Raw genomic sequence first — 20010 nt, 5'->3', positions numbered from 1 at the left:
ACTCTAACATTTCTCTGGCAAAATGCCAGATTCTAACAGTGCATGTATATTTAAGGTTATTCAGTGAGGCCTAGTTTGTAACAACAGAAGACTGGAAACTACCTGGATATCAGGTAGGGACAGTAAATAAATGGTGGTGCTACATGCACTAGAACACTACAGCTCTTAAAAAGGAGGGGAAGCAAGAAGAAAATAAGGAAGCTGTGTGAAATGTGTGGACTGACAGGCCCCATGGGTGTAAAAGGGATGGAGGCTGGGCTGGGAGTGGAGCCCAGTGGTCAAGCTCTTCTGCTGAGACGCTGGGTTCAGTCCCCAGCACTGGGGGCGGGGGCGATTAAAAAATTAAAGTAGGCAAGAAGGCTGATAACAAAATATTAATACATTCGCTTGTATTTACACAAGGGACCTAAAAGTGTGCACATGAAGTTTTTTTTATTTTTAATTTTTTTTATTTTTAGTTGTAGATGAACACAATAGCTTTGTTTTATTGATTGATTTTTATGTGGTGCTGAGGATCAAACCCAGTGCCTCACACGTGCTAGGCAAGTGCTCTTCACTGAGCCACACCCCAGCCCACATGAAGCTTTTAAGAATAGGGATACTTTGGGGAATGGGGTGCATGGAAGCAGGGGAGAAAAGGGAACTTTTCACTGCATTGCTTTTTATAAGTACATAATCTACCAGTAAAATGAAACTAAAAAATGAAGAAGGAGAACGTGGAGAAAAAAGGTTTCTGTAGTGGGGGCAAGCTGGCCATATTGACTAGCAAGTGACTGTGGAAATCCTAGACTATTACAGCTCAGAATGGCATAAGGCCATCAGCTAGAATCCTCCAATAGCGAATGGGCAGAGGGCTGCGCAAGTTGATTAGCCTTTATTTCAAAGATTAGGAAAAAAAAATCTCTGTACCTTTCTAGGAGCCACAGAGGCCTAAGGCATCACTGATTTTTCCTCCTCATGTGCTCTGTGCGTCTCGAGGGCTTTTAAAATACGTACATAGTCGTCCCTCTGCATCCTCGGAGGATTGATTCCATGACCGGCCCTTCACCCCACTCCTCTCTGATACCCAAGTCCACAGACACTCAAATCACTCATAGAACATGGTCTGGTACTGGGCTGGGGGTGTAGCTCGGTGGTAGAGTGTATGCTTAGCATGTGTGAGGCTCTGGGTTCCATCCCTAGCACTACCACACAGACACACACACACACAGTAAAAATGATATACATTTCCATAAAACACATGACTATCCCAAATCTACTTTAAATCATCTTTAGATTACTTGTACCATCTAACACAATGTAAGTATTTTGTAAATAATTGTTGTACTGTATTGTGTAGGGAATAATGGCAAGAAAAAAAGTCTGTACTTGTTCAGTCCAGGCATAATTTCTTTCAAATATCTTCCACCTGACTTTGGTTGAATCTGCAGGTATGGAACCTGCAGATACAGAGGGAGGATCAACTGTACATGGAATTATTTTCCCTTTCAATACTACAAAAACCCAGGAGGGCAGAGGAAACAGACAATCTGAATTCAACTTATCAGAGTTGAATTATCAGAACTTGAATTTCAGCATGGCCCAGAGCCTCAGTTTTCATTTGGGGAGGATCAGAATGGGACAGAGGTCTTGCTCATTGCCTGTTCCCCATGATAAGAACAAGGAGGCAGCCCAGAAACTACCATAGGTTTGGCTTTTTTTTTTTTTTTTAATATTTATTTAGTTGTAGATGGACACAATGCCTTTATTTATTTCTATGTGGTGCTGAGGATCGAACCCAGTGCCTCACACATGCAAGGTGTGTGCTCTACCACTGAGTTACAACCCCAGCCCAGGTTTGGCTTTTTAACCATGAACTTGCAATCTCCTGAGCGGCAGCCAGTGGCCAGCTCCAACATGTTGGGCAGCCATCTCCAACTCACCTTTCACATGGGCGCTCCTTGAAAGCCAGCATGACTATGACATGAGATCAACTCTTTAACAGGTCACAGAGGGAGTGAAGGATTTTTGTTTGTTTGTGTGTTTGTTTTGGTACTGGGGATTGAACCCAGGGGTGCTTAACCACTGAGCTACATCCCCAGCCCTTTATATTTTTAATTTGAGACAGGGTTACTTAGAGCCTCCCTAAATTGCTGAGGCTGGCTTTGAACTTGTGATTCTCCTGCCTTAACTTCCCGAGTTGCTGGAATTATTGGAATGCACCCCAAGGCCCAGCTGGAAGGGAAGTCTATGGCACATACTTGCTCAGTCCCAGACTCTGGAGTAATCCTTGCCTGGGTTTATTGCCCACCCTGATTTTTCTGGGTAACCTTGAAATAAAGATTTAACTTCTCAAATAGATTTTCTTGCCTGTAATACATGGGTAATACTACTGTATCCCTTCTCTGCTTACTATGAGGACTGAGTGGATTAATATTCCTAAACCACAGTCCCTGGCACACAATGAATAAATGCTCAGTAAATGTTAAAGTCATTGTTATTAGAATAGCTATTATTGGTGCAACTGGCAAGTTATTCACTGTCTCCCACTATCTGATCTATAAAATAAAATGAACTAAGAACAATAATCAAGATCTCCTGACCATGAGGTCAGAGGAGATCTCCTCTGGCTATGATTTCTGGCTTTTCTGATATCACTTGGTCCATTTTTCTTTCACACAGCGCTGTATATGATCAGACACTAGGTTACTAATAGGAGTTTCTTCCATTTTCCTGTAGGCCCAATTAGAAGAGTGATCTCATTGTAGTGATAAACTCGGGAACCATCTTAGACACAACTGTGGGTGCTGTTTTGGTGTCCTATGGCTGCTATTACAAATTAGAAAAAAACTGGTGACTTAAATCCGCAGAACTCTATTCTCTCACAGTTCAGGAAATGTGAAGTCCAAAATCAAGGCATCTGCAGGGTGCTATCTTCTGAAGGCTCCAGGGAGAATCAGCACCAGCTGCTCCTAGCTTCTGGTGGTCTCTGGCGATCCTCCAGGCTCCCTGGTTCACTCCAGCCTCTGCTTCTGTCTTCCCATTGCCTTTTCTCCTCGTGTCTCTGTGTTTTGCATCTCCTGCGGCCTTTCTCTTGCGAGGACACCTGTCACTGGATTTAGGATCCACCCTGTCTTAATCCACTTTGTGCTTCTGTAACAGAAGACTTGAGGCTGCTTAGTTCTAGTGTCTGGGGAGTCTGAGACAGGTTTGGCATCTGGTAAGGGCCCACTCTCCACTTCCAAGAGGGAGGGTTTTTGCTTCATTCTCCAGGGGAAGGAACACTATTCCCCATAAGGCAGAAAAGTGGAAGAGAAAGGGACAAGTCACCCACTCCAGGAAGGCATTAAACCCACCATGAGAGTGGAGCCTTCATGGCCTACCTACCTCCTACTGGACCCACCTCCCAATACCATTTCATTGGCAATGAAATTTCCATGTGGATTTTGGAGGGGACAAAACTTTCAAACCACAACACACCCTAAATCCAGAATGCTCTCCTCTTGAGATCCCTAAATGAACTGCATCTGCAAAGGCCCTTTTTCTGGATAAAATCACATTCACAGGTTCCAATGGCTAGGACTTGGACAGCTTTTGGAGGCCACTGTTCAACTCACTGCAGGTGGAATGCCATCCCATGTGCCTTCACATCCTGATGTGAGATGTTACTTACCAAGTGCCACCTGGGGTAAAACTTTCTGCTTTCCATACTCTCTCTCATTGGTTGTTAGCTGACAGTGTATCATTAAATTGGACAACTGCAAAGTACTTCTTCATTTTATTCTGAAGCTATGGTCACATCTACACCCTCTCTAACACACACTATATGTCAGAGGCAGTTCCAGCTCAGGACATAGCCACAAAGGAAGCAGACAAAGCTCTGTCCTTGTGGAGTTGACATCTTACTGGGAGAGACAGAAAATAAATGAAATGGGCTGGGGTTGTGGCTCAGCGGTAGAGCATTCACCTAGCATGTGCTAGGCACTGGTTCAATCCTGAGCACCACTTAAAACATATAAATAAATAAATAAAAATAAAGGTATAAAATATAAGTGATCTGGTAAGAAAGAGTATGTTAAATGTGATAGGTTCAGATGTGGAAAATACAGTTTGTTAAATGGGATGAAGAGGGAGGCGCAATGGCGCACGCCTGTAAACCCAGCGGCTCAGGGAGCTGAGGCAGGAGGCTCTTGAATTCAAAGCCAGCCTCAAACACTTAGCGAAGCCCTAAGCAACTTAGCGAGACACTCTCTCGAAATATAAAAAAGAGCTGTGGCTGTGGCTCAGTGGTTAAGCTGAGTCCAATTCCTGGTACCAAAAATAAATAAGATGAAGAAAAAAAGCAGGAAAAGAGGGCAAGGCATGCTGAGGGGTGTGTGTGTGTGTGTGTGTGTGTGCGCGCGCGCGCGCCCACCGGCTGGTGTGTAGAGGTGAAGATGCTTTAACACGCTCATGGAACATGGAAGGTGTCATCCCCAGAGGGCATTTGAGTAAAGACCAAAGGAGATGAGGAGATAAGACTGGAGAGTCTGGAAGGCTTCAGGCAGAAGCCCCAAGCGACAAGTGTGCTGGGTGCTCCTGGCCCAGGGACTCAAGGGGAGGCAGGCAGAGTGCGAGGTGAGATTGGAGAGGTAAAGGACAGGGGAGGGGACATGAGGAGGGTCCGGCAGCCAGGGCTATGGTCCTGGCTTTAACTCAGAGTATCTGAAGATGGTTCCAGCTTCCAGTCATCCGGTGAGCTAGGACATCTGCACTCATAGAATAGAAACCTTCACAATTTCCCTTTGCAACGTGAATATGAATTTCATGCTAATTTTTTTTCAAAAGCCAACTCAAGCCTTAACATAAAAATTTAAAACCAAATATATTTCATTCAACAATACTACTTCTGAGTATATACTCATAAGAACTGAAAGCAGGTAATTGTATAAATACTGTTCATAGCAGTGCTGGGGCTCAGTCAAGGGTACCCCCAACCATGGCACTTTGGCACACTGAGAACTTTGACCTAAAGGAGATGGGGAGGTCCAGAGGCAGCTTAGGGGGCAAAGTGTTTCTCTGACCTTCTGCCCTCCTTCCTCCTGCTCCCCTCCATTTCTCAAAGAGCTGGCCAAAAAGACATTCTCTGCCTACCTCGTCTGATGGTAGGTCCCAAGACCCTCCTTCCAGAGGGACACTGCCCCATACGTGGGAGGAAGGAATGCTGGCCAGAGTAGTCACAAAGAATCTGAACAGACTGGCCTTGCTGGGTTCCCCGTCTCAGTCTAGACCGTTAGGTCACACCCTCTTGTCCAGTTGCCCTTGTGTGCAAGCTGTCCACACTTCATCTAGCCTAAGCATAAAAACTGGCCCATCTCCTTGGGTCCTCAGGTCATTGTTTCGGAAGCCTCCTGTGTCATATAAAACTCTGATTAAATAAATCTGCTATGCTTTTCTCTTGTTAGGTGTCTTTTTGAAGGACCATTGGCTGTGACTTTTATGATGGATGAGGACAGGTACCACCTTTTGTGTACCTATAGCAGGATTACTCAGTCTCCAAAAGGCGAAGCCATCCAAGTGTCCATCTATAGAGAACAGAATGGATAGACAAAATGTAGATTTCATGATGTACCTGCAATCGCATAGTACTCAGCCTTAAAAAGGAAGAGAATTCTAATATGTTGAAGTGTGGATGGATTTCAAGGACATCGTGCTAGGTGAAATAAGTTAGCCACAAAAAGAAAAACACCAGGTGATTCCACCTACATGAGCGATTCATTAGACCTAGAGTCAACTAAAGCAGAGACACAGAAAGAAAGGTGGCTGCTGGGGCTTGGTGGGAAGGGGAGATGCCAAGGTGTTGTTTAGGAGTTTTGGTTTTAGATGAAACGTGCTAGGGATGGAGGTTACTGTTGGTTGTACAATGTGAATGTGTCCAGTGCCACTGAACTATACACTCATAATGGTTAGGATAGTAAATTTTAAACTATATTTTTTTTTCACAATTTTCAGAAATGAAAATATGTAAATAAAAATTTAAACACCAAAACAAATGTACCTCTTTTGCCCATGGAACAAATATATATATATATATATATATATATATATATTTTTTTTTTTTTTTTTTTTTTTTTTTTTTTTAATTCTTAAAGAATCTTGGGCCAGTGATAGGGCTGGGGATGTAGCTCAAGCGGTAGCCTGGCATGCATGCGGCCCGGGCTCGATCCTCAGCACCACATACAAACAAAGATGTTGTGTCCACTGAAAAATAAATATTAAAATTCTCTCTCTTTATTTATTTATTTATTTTGGTGCTGGGGATCGAACCCAGGGTCATGTGCATGCAAGGCAAGCACTCTATCAACTGAACTATATCCCCAACCCTTCTCTCTCTCTCTTAAAAAAAAAAAAAAAAAGAATCTTGGGTCAGTGATATAGTTCAATGGTAGAATATTTGCCTCACACACATTAGGCCCTGGTTTAAATCCCCAGCACCACAAAATCTTTTAGAAAGTAACAACATCAAGAGCAATAATAACATCTTGTAGCTTCCAAACCCCCCCTCCAGAGGCGCACAACACTCCTTGGAGTGGATAACAGGAAATACAGCCTCACTAAACAGAAGGAAAGGAAATTCTCATTTCCCTGCTTGTCTTCAACACTGTTTATGTAAAAATATTCTGCCCTCTTAGATGTTTTGACTTTTGGTATCCTCCTCCTAGGCCACCGGAAACCCTCAGGGTTAACTCTCTATTCTTTGTTTCTAAACTGCCACTGAAAGTCAGCATATGAAAAAGGATTTTCAATTAAAGACAGTTCAGCAAGAGATAGAATCTCCATTTAATTATTTCCTCATCACTGCCCAGGCAGAGATTCACTGCAAGTTCTGCCTGTTTCCCAGCTTATAAATCAGGGGCCTAATGAAGTTTCCTAACATGTCTACTCCTTCCCCCAAATCACTCCTCTATTCTAAAGATGTGCCATGGATTCAAAACAGTAATTCTATTTGGTGATACAAAGTCAACCATCTCAACAACCTTTTCTTTCTATTATTGTATTTTATTTATTTCTTGTTTGCTTTGTGGTGCTAGAAATGCAACCCAGGGCAAGCACTCTACCACCCAGCTAACTCTCCCTGCCCAGCTGCCTTTTATTGTATTTTAATTCCTCTATCTGCAGAAAAACTTTCTAAAAAACTCATTTTATCTTACAATAAATTTATTTTTTCATTAAAACATAATTTTAGATTTTAATTATGACTTCTGTAGTTACATTCTACATCCTTGAGATCAGATTATCTACAGAAATTATTTGGAACTCTTCTAAGAAAATTTGTCTATTCTCCCTATTTTTTCATTGTGATAGATCCAGCTCATTCCTATTTCAAAATACAATTTTAGTATTGACATCGGACACAGGTGGACATTTGTAAGACACACAAAATATGTTATCAAACTTTCTCAGAAAGCTGTTTACCCTGTCCCCAGCTGCCTGCAAGACCTAGCTGTCCCGTTAAAACAGCCCCTTCGGTGCAATGTGGCTTAAGGTCCTTTGCCTTCTTCCACCCCTCGCCTTTATGATCGAGGTCTTTTTAATCATTTGTATGAAGTTACTCGTCAACACCCCCCGCCCCATTACTGTTGGCCTTTAGGATCATCATTGTCTAAATCTTAAAGAAAAACTGTGGAAACATTTTAATCCCTTAAGGAGACTTTTTTAATCCATAAATTTAAATTATGCCAACTAGGTTCCAGTTCTCCCACGCAGCCTCACCAGCGCACTGCAGAGCGGTTCCGGCTGCAGCAAGGAGCCCGGGAGTCCCGCGCTCGCGCTCTCCGGCGCCCACAGAGTGGAGTGGCAAGGCACTTAGGAAGGAGCGGTCCTCCAACCTTCACCCTCGGGGGCCGCGGTGGTTGTCACTGCGGCGCGCGCGCGCCCCTGGGAATGTCCCCAGGTTCGCTCCCCGGGGTCCCGAGCTGGCGCTGTGTCCGCACGCGGAGGCACCTCTGGACCCAGCCCGGGGCTCACCGGAGAAAAATCCCACCGACCTCCCCAACAAGCCCCATAGGAAAGCCACTTTATTTCCCAAGGCTCCCAACGTTAGAAGGCTGCTCTGATGGGACATCCTCATCTTGCTCGGTCTCCTCTGCGGCTCTCGGTCACCTGGGAGCGTAGCGCGCCCTCCCTTGGCCGCAGGTTCGAGCACCCACGTCTGGGCGTCCTAGACACCCACGGTTCAGCACTGAGGACAGGGCAGGTTCACACGGGTCCCCCGAGTTCTCTAGCTGTCCCCCAACCCCGCCGCCGCCTTCAAATGGTGGAACTGAGATTCTCCGGAAATCTAGGGGCTAGATGCTCGCGGGTCAGAACCCGAGGGCCTCTGGGGACCCCTGAAAGGCGAAGCAGGGACCCTTCTCTTCTCGCACCTGGCGGCAACCCCCAGCCCGGCAAGCGCCTGTCACCCCCAGTCCCGGAGGGGGCGCGCCCGGTGGAAACGTTAGCCTTGCCCTCCCTCTCCCGGCTTCCCGTGTCACTTCCCGCCGCACGGTCCCCTCCCTGAGCTTCCTTGCCCCCGCCCCGCCCCTAGAGCCCCCTCCCCGGTTTTCCTTTGTCCCCTCCCCACCTTTGCCCTGGGCTTCCCGAATCCCCTGCTTGACCCACACCCTGCCGCCACCGCTTGACCACTAGGCGCCCTCCCTTGAGCTTTTCTTGTCCCCACCCCGTCCTTGCTTCCTCGGTCCCTTCGCGGGACTTCTGCCGTCTCCTTTCTCCCCTCTCCGAGATTTCCCTTGTCCTGTCCCCGCCCCGCCCCCGTTTTTAAACCTGGCGCGAAGGGCGCGAGTAGGTGAGTGCGCTCGTCCAGGCGGATCGACGCGGTCCTGTCGCTGGCGCCGCTGGAGGGCGCGAGCTCCGCTGGCACCATGAGACCCGAGCCGGCTGCCGGAGCCTGGGAGGGGCCGGGGCGCGTCTGTCACTGTCCTGAGAACGATTCCCGGAGACCGTCGTCGCCACACGGGCCCGAGAGGTGAGAGTGTCCCGCGACCCGGGGGGACGCGTGGAGAGGCACGCTCCTCATTTAAACTCCGAGAGCAGCAAGGTGAATGCTCTGGCGTCGCTGAGCCCCCCAACCCCCTGCCGGGGCCGAGTCCCCAAGCTCGACGGTGACGCTGAGCAAGTTCTTTAGCCGGAGACCTAGAGGGCTACAACGCTCTGTGGGTCCCAAGGCACAATTCTGAAGTACAGAGGCCCAGAAGGTACCTGGCCAGGAAATGGACCTACGTTTGCGTTCCTAGAAGATCTATAAGTCACTGAGCTGGGAAATATTGACGTCTTGGGCCCCTAAACGAACTTTGCAAAGGGATCCCCTGCACTTTGGCTGTCACAAGGTGATAGTCTTTGTTTTCCCTGTGCCCAGGGCTTAGCGTTGGCCATCCTTGGGCACCAGCCCTTTTTAAAGTAATAAAATTTAAGGAAATCAGATCAGCTGGGGAAGTAGGAATGGGGTTGGGTAGGCCAGGCAGCCTGAGTGGAGAAACAGATCTCCTTTGTGTCATTCTAGAACTCTGTAGAACCAACTCTGAGAATCAAGATCCTTCGATGAGGAGGTGCAGTTGAAACTAGTGACAAAGTAGCCAGCTATAGTGGGAAAATCCTGAGCTAAACAATCCAGCCAGGATTAACTGGGTCAGAAATCCTTCAACTCATGTGTTTCCTTTACTTTCCCAGAGTCTAATTGAAGGCAGAAAACTGAGAAATACACAGGAGAGAAACACCTAAGTAGCACTGATCCAACCCTAGGCTGACCCAGACACTAGACAATAACTCTCATGGTATTTAAAGGACAGCCGAATCCCAGCACTGGAGGCCCGGGAGCCTGGGATTCATTCTCTCCTTGTACTTGCTTTCCAGTTCTAGCCCAACACCATGGAGACCCTGGATGCTGACTCCAGCAGATGCAGAACTGACCAGAACTGGAAGCCTGGTAAGGTTAAGTGTGGATGTTCTAAGTAGTCAGTCCAGGCAGAAAGTGGCACCTTCTCTAAAATGAAAGGACCTTGAAAGGTCTCCTCCTCTGCCCCTCCCTTGGTCATCTAACCTAGAGATGCCTCAAGGGCTGGGAATTGGAGTCTGTGTGAGTCAGGTGTTAACCAGACCTGAGTTACAGACAGATCGGGCTCCTGGTTGCTTATCCTTTCTTGAAAAGCAAAGCCCTTATGGCACATCAGTTTCTTGGGAATTAAAAGGTATTTCTTCCGTGTTTGGGTTTCCACAAACCTGGAGGTAGGAAGGGGAGGGGAGAAGGCTGCCACCATAGAGAAAAATTGAGTGCCATACCATTAATGCATTATTTGCCACAGAGCAAATAAGGACAGAGCTTCAAATGGAGTGTCCAGAAGGTGCAGCTAAAATCCCCCACCCGCCGTCTGGCCCTTTCTGAAGTACTTTCCACCCAGTCTACAAGCACTCCTGGGATAACTCATGTTGTCAGAGCAAATACACTCAACAGAGGGGCTTTGTGAACAAAGATTAATTGCCACTACTATTTTTTTTTTTTTGTTAGCCTGGTAACTAAATTGCTTTTATTCTTATTGAAGTAATGACTTCCTTTCATTTGCTATATTTTAAAATGTAACTTGATGGCTTGCTTATTTATTTATTTATTTATTTTTGGTGCTGGGGATTCAACCCAGGGCCTTGTGCTTGTGCTTGCTAGGCGAGCACTCTCTAGGCCACACACTGGGCCCTAATTGGATGGCTTTTAAAACACTGTAAGAGTTAATCTGGCTAGGAAGAACTGTGTATTTGATTTACATAACATATGTGGTGTATGGCTTAATATTTAGTTATCTGTAGTCTGGTAAGAAAACTTGGGTGTGAGAAAATAGACCTTCACCATATTTTAATATTTAGTCTACTTTATTTAATCTGAATACTAGAAGTTTTAATTCAGTTATTATTAATTGAAGAATCAAGCAAATAAAATCTATAACAAATTAATAAGTGATATAATTTTTAAACCTATTTTTTAAATACTGAGAACCATGGAGCCACATCTTCCAGCCATTTATTTTATTTTATTTTTATTTTGAGACAGGGCCTCACTAAATTGCTGAGACTAACTTTGAACTCACTATCTGCCTGCCCCAGCCTCCTGACTTGCTGGGATTACAGGTGGGAGCCACTACACCCAGCTAGCCTAAATTATTCTTTAAAAAAAAAAAAAAAAAAAAAAAAAAAATATATATATATATATATATATATATATATATATTTAGTTGTAGATGGACACAATACCTCTATTTTTATTTATTTATTTTTATGTGGTGCTGAGGATCACTAAATTATTCTTAAATGCAATATCTAATAATGGAAAATAGTTCCTTCTTTGCCTTCAAACAAGTTTTTTAAAGTAGTATTTTAAAGGAGAGAAAATATGTTTATAATTACATTCAATTTTCTTTTAAATGAAATATATGTGTACCATATTTGTTGTTTGCAAGAATAAAATAAAAATATAATAGCACACAGGATGTAGTGGCTCACGCCTATAATCCCAGCAATCCTCCCAACTCAGGAGGCTGAGGCAGGAGGATTGCAAGTTCAAGGCCAGCCTCAGTAATTTTGCGATACTCTGTCTTAAAAAAAAAAAAAAAAAAAAAAAAAAAAAAAGACTGGAAACATAGATCAGTAGTAAAACGCAACTGAGTTCAATCTCCCGTACCAAAAAAAATTAAAATTAATTTTTAAAAAATACTGTAGCACATTGCCTAATGGCAGTAGGTGCCCCGCTCCTCTGTAAGTAAAGACCACCTTGCAGAGAAACGTTCAGCCGCAGCAACTCTAGTTGACTGTCACACTGGATGAAGCAGTTCGTCCTTGGATCTGGATGGAGGTGGAAGAAGTTCCTTGGGCTGTAGACTTTGCCGGCTTGTTCCCCCACCCCCACCCCCACCCCCACCACCCTCGCCCAGCCCTTTGCAGATCTCAATTGAGGAGCAGAAAGGACTGACAGAGCTACCCGCTGCTCATCCGAGGGGCCCAGCGGGGAGCGTTAGGGGAACAGTTCTTGTCAATGGCTCCCCTCCCGACAAGGCAGAACTCCTGGGCTCTGGGGCCCCGTTTAGTATGTCTGGGAGGAAGGGGTCAGGAGCCGGGGTGAGGCCCGGTGACCTAAGGCAGAGCTGCCCGCAGGCACGGAGATCCAAATTAGAATGAAATCTGAATTTGAGGGAAGGTCTCAAGGACTTGTGCCTTCAGCAGTGGAGTCGCCCTCCTGTGGTGGCCATAGGGCTCCTACCTCCGGGGCCAAGTAGACAGTGAAAGACAGTCTAAACGTTTAAAAATATTTTTGGTGCTGGGATGGAATCCGGGGCCTTCCATATGCTAAGCAGGTGCTTTACACTGGGCTGCACCCGCATCCCCCAGCTAATCCCTTCTTGACCTCTTATTGCTTTTCCTTCCTGGCGACTTGCCCACATTGCCCCGGAGGTGATTTCTGGGAGATGTCAGAGGTGGTTCCTTGAAAGGGTCCTATCTTCCAGGCTCCCCACACTTAGCTTTAGCTGGTCGGAGGCACATGTCACTGTCTGGATCTTCAGAAAACACCCATACCTTAAACACACTGTTTAACTTGTGTACATTTCTATTCCCATTAATTATCAAAATGTGAACATTGAGTCTCTTCCCTCAGAAAGGATCTTGAATAAAATCTTTTGGAAAATAATCAGAATATTTTAACACTAGCATTTTAAAAGCTGTGTATGTTTGTGGGGCACAGTTCTTAAATTTTATGTTGGTACATTGTACATTTCAGAGTCTAGTCAGAATCGGGTAAAAAGGAAGCTATCCATTCTCTGGAATGCTTTCCACTGCTTTTCACTGTGCATCCAAGTTGCATTGTTGTGTGTACCCTGTCTCGTCCCAGGGCATGGGGTTCTGCTCAGCAGGCCAGGATTGCTTGTAGTGGAAGGGTGTGCCTGGTTGATTAGTATAATTTATAATCACCACACAGCTTAACACAGAAGTAATTTCCTGTAGCCTCCAAAGCATGCATAAGATTTTATTCCACAAAGCTTTACTTTTCTTCCCTCAGCTAATCATAGTTTATTATAAAAATAGGACTGGATAAGCTGTGATGTCTGCAGAGATATCCAGCAGGCCAGTTTCCTCACAGATGTGTACACACACACACAAACACACACACACACACACACACACACACACACACACACACCAAGGTCACACAGGAAGGAATGGCATGAAAATTGACAGTTTCAAAATCCTCAAAGTCCTTGCTTGCAATGCCAGAGCAGTTTTGTCCCATTCCTAATCCGATTATCACTGATACCTTTGGAGTCCCGAAACTTGGGGTTTCTGATCTATCACTCTTCAGCCCATTTTCAAATCATCCCAGACTGGTCCATTCCAGAATGCCTCACATCCCACTTTTCACAGTGACTAAGCTTTCAGAGACCTGAGATCACATGGTGACTCCTGGCGCTTTAGACCTTTGGATAACCTGGCTATGTCAGGGCAAATCCACTTGGGTCCAGCACCATCAGGAGTTTGGTTAGAACAGGCGCCACCCTGGATGGGCAGAGTGGGCCATCACCTCACTTCCTGGTCAGCAGTCAGCGTGGTCTTGCCTGGCTCTCTGCATGTCTCTTGTTCTCATTAACATTGTCCTTAGTTGCCTGGTCTCAGATGAGCTTCCCTCTCTGCAGTTTCTGATATGCAGGTGATCACAGGCCCTTTGCATGGTGCTGAGGGCCTGTGGTGTTCTCCAGTTGGCTTTCCCCTCCCTCCCGCTGGCTGTTAACTTCTGTTCAAATCTTTACCATCTCCTACCCAGACTGGTGCCTCCACACCCTTACTTCAAACCAGCCCATGCACAGCTCTCACGGCCATTATTATCCTTAAAATACAAATTTGATTGTTGAGCTCCTCAGCTCAAAAATCAGTCTGCAAGACCAAACCTAAAGTTAATAGTGGGTTTTAAAAGAGTCTAGGATCAGGACTCAGCCTCCCATCAGAGCCCTGTGACAATCACAAATGTCTCATTCATTTCACACAGGGCTCTCCCATCTGAGTCCTCTATCTTCCTGTCTCTCTGACTATGATGCTCCACTCTGCCAGGAGTGTCTCAGAATTCTCACCCATGTGCCAAGGATATCCCTGCTAGGCCCCAGAGCCCTATTCTGGTTCCCTTTCCCTGTGTTGAATCAGGAATGTGTTGCAGTGGTTTGCACTATACCATAGTTATTTGCATACACATGCATTTCTCTCCATTAGATTGCAAAACATCTGTGCTAAGACCCTGAGTCTGTATTCTCCATGGTTAGAAGCCCTTACAATGCCTGGGACATTGTGGTAGAAGGAACTATCTGATATTGCTAAGATGTTTGAAATTGGTACTGACAGCAGACTACCGCTATTTTTCTTTAAAAACTTCAATGGCTCCTTAATTGTTTCTGTGTATGTATGTGTCTCTTTACAGTGTGCGCCTGGGGAGAAACAACAGACTTGGAGATCGAAGGGGGCCTTCGGGTTTCAGCATCCTGTCAGGTAATATAGACTTCACAGTAAGAAATGTATCATTTTCTTTTAACATGAGCATTAATACACATTAGTATCTTTGTATAATTCCAAAGAAGTAGAAAGGAATTCAATATATTCTCCAATATTATTTAGTTTTCTTATTCAAGGAATTTCAAGGATATTTTGTTAGATTTCTGGAATCTATTCACATATTCATTCATTGACTTATTGCTTCATTTGCAAGGCAGAACTGGCCTCTCTCTGTTTTATGCTTCCTGTCACATATTATGCTTTGTGTTAAATTTAATTATATATGAATTATATATGCATAGGTAGTTATTTGCATAGACATTGAAATACATTTTATTTTGCTCCTGGTATATAAGCTAATATATTGTCTAGTGCAAAGTAGATCTTCAAAATGTGTGCATGGCATATGGGGGCAGATACTGGGTACGGGGTGTGCATGTGAGAGCATTTTCCTCCAGTAGCTCTTCGTTGTCTGTTCCTGGTCCTGGTGGTGACCAGGACTCTCCTGGATGTTTCTTACATTTCATTCATTTTTAGGCAAGTGGCTCATGTTCTGGATTTTTATCTATCTGTCTCTCTCTTCCTCTCTCAGCCTTTCTCTCTCCATCTCTCACTTCCTTCATCAGAGTAGACCAACCCTATTCTTCCAGCCCTCCTCAGGGTGCTTTTGCCCTGGTTACCCTGGAAGGCTGGAAAACTTCAATATGACCTAAAGACACTCTTTTCTAGAGATGAACCTGAGAGCCCATCAGACTGGTTAGTGTGGTTTTAGAAGAGGAAATGTTTGGTACCAGGGATTGAACTCAGAGCCAGATCCCCAGCCCTATTTTGTATTTTATTTAGAGACAGGGTCTCACTGAGTAGCTTAGAGCCTCACTTTTGCTGAGGCTGTCTTTGAACTCAGGATCCTCCTGCCTCAGCCTCCTGAGCCACTGGAATTACAGGCGTGTGCCACCACGCTCAGTGAGAAGGAATGTTTCTAAGTGTCCTTTACATCCATGGTTTTCAATCCTCATAGAATCCCTGGAGAAGTTTTTGAAAATCCAGTTGCTTGGATGGCTCCCCACATGCTGATGCACCTGTGCTAGGGAGAGGCCCAGCATTTGCATTTTTACAGGCTCTCCAGCTGATCCTAGTGTGCAGCTGGGTTGAGAGCCACACCCTACTGCATTCCCTGCAAGGATCACTTTACCATATCCCAGGCCTGCAATCATGGGTGCTGCTGGGACTCCTAGATTTTTGATTTGCTGAAAATGCTGTGAGTTGTGATGCATGAGCTGCATCAGTATAACTGTGTGTTGCAAACTGGATATACAATTATTTCATTTTATTTTAGACTTTTATTATAGAAAATTTCAAACAGCCAGGCACAGTAGTGAACACCTATAATCCCAGCAACTCAGGAGGCTGAAGCAAGTTCCAGATTAACCTGGGCATTATAGGGAGACTCAGTCTCTTAAAAAGAGGGGGCTGGAGATGTAGCTCAGTGGTAAGACACCTCGGGGTTCAATCCCCAATACAAAAAAAAAAAAAACATTTTATTTAAACACACACAGAAATGGCAGAACACCCATGCACCCATCTCCAGCCTTCATAATTATTATCAACATTCTTCTAACCTGATCACATTACCATCTCTCCAAACTATTTATGTTATTGTTGACATATTTTAAAGCAAACCTGGATATCCTTCAAATTCACCTGCAAATACTTCAGCATAAACACCTAATTTTCAATATGCCCCCAAACTGAACTCTGCTTATATTCTGTCCTAGAAGTACCGACCATATGCACCCTCTTTGTTGCACAGTCTCTTAGCTCAGGACTGTGGACACTTTGGGCTGGATAATCCCATGTTCTGGGGTTGTCCAGGACTTTATGGGATCTTTAATGGCATTCCTGGCCTCTGCACATTAAATATAAGTAGCTTTCTTTTTTCAATTGTGATAACCAAAAATGCCCCCAGATATTGTCAGACATGCCCTGGAGGTCGAGAACCACTGGTCTATTGGAAATTTTAAAAGTTAAAATTGTCATGTTTGTTTTCTTTTCTGTTTTATTTTTGGCAGTACTAGAGATAGAACCCAGGGGCTCTTTATCCCTGAGCTACATCGCCAGAATGTTTTTTTGTTTTTAATTTTTGAGACAGGCTTTCACTAGGTTGCCCAGGCTGTCCTTGAACTTGCAATGCTCCTGTCTCAGCCTCTGCAGGTGCTGGGATCACAGGTGTGCACCATGCCCTGTTATCTGGCACACCATGCCTTTGCTCTTCTGTCCAGAAGGGGATGTTGAAATCAGCAGGAATCAGTTAAGACCCTTCCTGAGAAGTTTGCAGGGAACCAAGCATGAAAATTAATAAATGAGAAGTACAAGGACAAGAGATTATGGGGGATATTTAAAATGTGTATAACTTGAATCCCAAAACCCACAATACCTGGAATCAATTTTTATATATTCAAGCTTTTTTTTTCCTCTCTTTTTTCCCCCTAAGCACATCTTTTCTATTTTGTCTAAGCCAGGGATCCACCCCTCCAGGATCTCTTACAGTAACATTTGGAAAATTAGCTGCTTCCATGGATCAGAATTTCAGAGTAAAGTTTCCTCCAGAGCCCAGAGGATTCCATTTTCCATGCTCAAAAGATAGGGGTGGAATGGGGCCTGGGTCCTAAATGGGACATCCATTATCCCAGAGGACTCAAGTTGTCCATTTAATCAGAGTGGGCCTATTAATTCTGGAGTCCAGTGTTTTCAGTAGCGTATTCCCTTTGTTGAAGTGCACCTTTTTAGGTCTAAAAATTGATTTACTCATTCAGAGTTCTGAACTAGTGTGGGGTTTATCACCAAGCCCCCTATCTAGGTGGCCACAGTTTCAATGTTCTACTAACTTACAATCCACTGTATGTAGGGAAGGCAAAATCAGACAGGAAGATGGGGGAGTTAGCTGCTTCTGGGGAAAAGAGTCTTGGTAGTTTTGTAGGCCAGTTTTCAGGTTGATTAATGATGTATTTGTTTCTTAAATATTAGACTTTATTTACCCATTTCAAAGCGTCAAGAATACCTGCAGAGTTCCGGGGAGAAGGTGCTGGCCAGTTTCCCCGTGCAAGCCACCCTTCATTTCTACAACGATGAGTCTGAGCTGGATTCAGATGAGGAAGAGCAAGGGGAGGAAACGCAGACCTACCATCTTCAGTGCCAGGAGTCAGAAGGTCACCAGGAAAATGGCCCAGGGGGACAGGGCAGAGGTGGGCTGGTAAACCCATCGAGAGAAGGGGATGGCCTAAGGGGCTGCCTCCTTGGTAAGGGTCAGCTCCCTCATGGTGACCCTCCTGGGGGCAGTGAGTACTTCTCATCCAAATGAATTGGGTCTCTCCCGTGTCTGCCCCACTGGTCCCTGAGGCTGCTGCAAGACCCCTGCTTGTGTCCTAGAGATAGCCCCGGCAGGACATCTTCCACTGGATATTCAGAGGCTGGGGACTGCGTGCGCTGCCTCTGCTTAGCACAGTGAGAACGCAGCTTTTACTTTTTCTTCTCCTGGTGATTCTTTTTTGGTGTACTCACGCAGACCTTTTCAGAAAAGGTGCCAGGACAAGAGGTCTGTGTCCACACAGGTTGTTATCAGGAAAGGCCAGCTTTCAAATCTCACTCAGCGTCATCACGCTCCTCATCAGATTACAAGTGATTCCTATTAATAGACTGTCACCCATGCTTGCCTCTCACTTAAACGGAGTCATAATGCAGCTATTTTTGCTTTTGCAAAAATAATTTAAATATTAAATCCCAATTTTAACTCTGTCCAACGTTGATTTGGTTGCTTAGTAGCATTCTGAAAACATTTTTTTCTCATGACAAAAAAATCAAAACACTAAATAATTTACACATGAGTAGCAATAAAGAAGATATGAATTTCTCTGGAACAAGATAAAAATGTATGTGATACTTTTATAAGGGTTGTGTGTATGAATATATAGGTTGTAGAGGGTTAATATTTTTACTTGGTAACTACTTTATGCTTGTTACTTGAATGAAATAACATTTTCCAATTAAAGTATCTGGTATAAAATCATTTTGTATTTTACTTTTTGTTGACCAAAAGTGATTCCTTGAGGTTTTTTGCTTAATTATCCTACTTATAGTTGTCTTCCTGTGTATAGTATATTACATAAATTTCTACTTAACATAAATATTTTAAAAGAATATATCACAATCATCTGTTTTGGCTAAGATGTTCTTAGACTTAGTTCCTGTGTTAAAGTTTTTCAGGATTCTTTTATATTCAACACTTCTAACATTATATTATTTTTCAGAATGTAGAAAAAAAATTATAAGAAAGAAAACAAAATGGCCTACAACCTCACTGCCCAAATAACCTATTAATATTTTTAAAATGGGAAGTTTGTGCAAATATTTTAACAATCTAAAGAGTATAGAAAAATAAACATTGTAAAGTAAAAGTCATCCTTCTGTTTTCTCTTTTCTCTGCCTAAAAGAAGCCAACATCAATTATTGTTTTTTCTCCCTTTTTTTGGTAATCTTTTGATCTTTCAATTTTTTTGTTGTTGTATTTAAACAAATGTAGGGTTATTTTTTTTTCAAGACAGTTTTAATCTTTTTATTTTATTGTTTCTTTAATCTGTTTAAAGTTTATTTTTATTTATTTATTTTTTTTACAAACTTCAAAACAAATAAACCTGGGCTTCTTCGAGAAAGGAATTGAATTCATCTTCTACTTTGCAGGGTTTCTGAAGAACAGTACTAGAAGTCTTACCCTGGCTCCTTCATGTGTTGATTGAGATGAAGATTAAATAATCTTCTTAGTAAATCAGTTTTACTGAGAACTAAAATCTAGTCCAATCACCATTAAGAAACCAAACCTTAGTCTGAATTCTGGCACCAGACTCCAGAATATAAAATATACTGTGTGATAGTTTTCTAAAATTACTTAAAATTGGGCCAGCTTAGTGCAAGTACTGAAAATCAGACATTTTTGCCGTGGCATGCTACAGAATCACAAGTGCTGCAGGCCTGATATTCATGAGGCTGAAGTTCAGGACTCTGGAGATCTCACTGGACATTGTGGTTACATGGATCAACTAAATAAAGTCCCAAATTTCCTAGCTCCACACTGCAAAAACACTTATTTTTGGTTATCATGTATAAATTATGCATATGAGTGGGGTTCAGTGTGGTATTTCCACACAAGCCCTAACCGAACCCACACTCCCTTTACTCTGCCCCCCTGAATCCCTAGGAGTCACCATGTGACACACAGGTTGACTTTTAGCTTCCATATAGGAGAAAGAACATGTGGTACTTGTCCGTCTGGCTTATTTCACGTAACATAACGTCCCCCAATTCCATTCATTTTACAGCAGATGAGTGGATTTCATTCTTGATGGTAAATGACATTCCGCTGTGTATGGATGCCACATTCTCCTTATGTATTCACCTGATGGTGGGCAGCCAGGTTGACCCATCTCTGGGTTA

General features: G+C 43.9%; 1 protein-coding gene across 1 annotated transcript; it reads left to right on the top strand.

Moving 5' to 3' along the window:
* Positions 1–8780: 8780 nt before the first annotated feature.
* Ripply3 (ripply transcriptional repressor 3) lies at positions 8781–19788 on the top strand. The gene is made up of 5 exons (XM_076868619.2): positions 8781–8983; positions 9868–9940; positions 14456–14523; positions 17551–17822; positions 19775–19788. The coding sequence occupies exons 1-5, from the start codon at positions 8880–8882 to the stop codon at positions 19786–19788; spliced, it is 531 nt and encodes a 176-aa protein (XP_076724734.2). The 5' UTR covers positions 8781–8879.
* The last annotated feature ends 222 nt before the right edge of the window (positions 19789–20010 follow it).

Source organism: Callospermophilus lateralis, chromosome 10 (genome assembly GCF_048772815.1).
Source record: "Callospermophilus lateralis isolate mCalLat2 chromosome 10, mCalLat2.hap1, whole genome shotgun sequence".
NCBI lineage: Eukaryota > Metazoa > Chordata > Mammalia > Rodentia > Sciuridae > Callospermophilus > Callospermophilus lateralis.
This window is presented reverse-complemented; position numbering and strand designations above follow the sequence as displayed.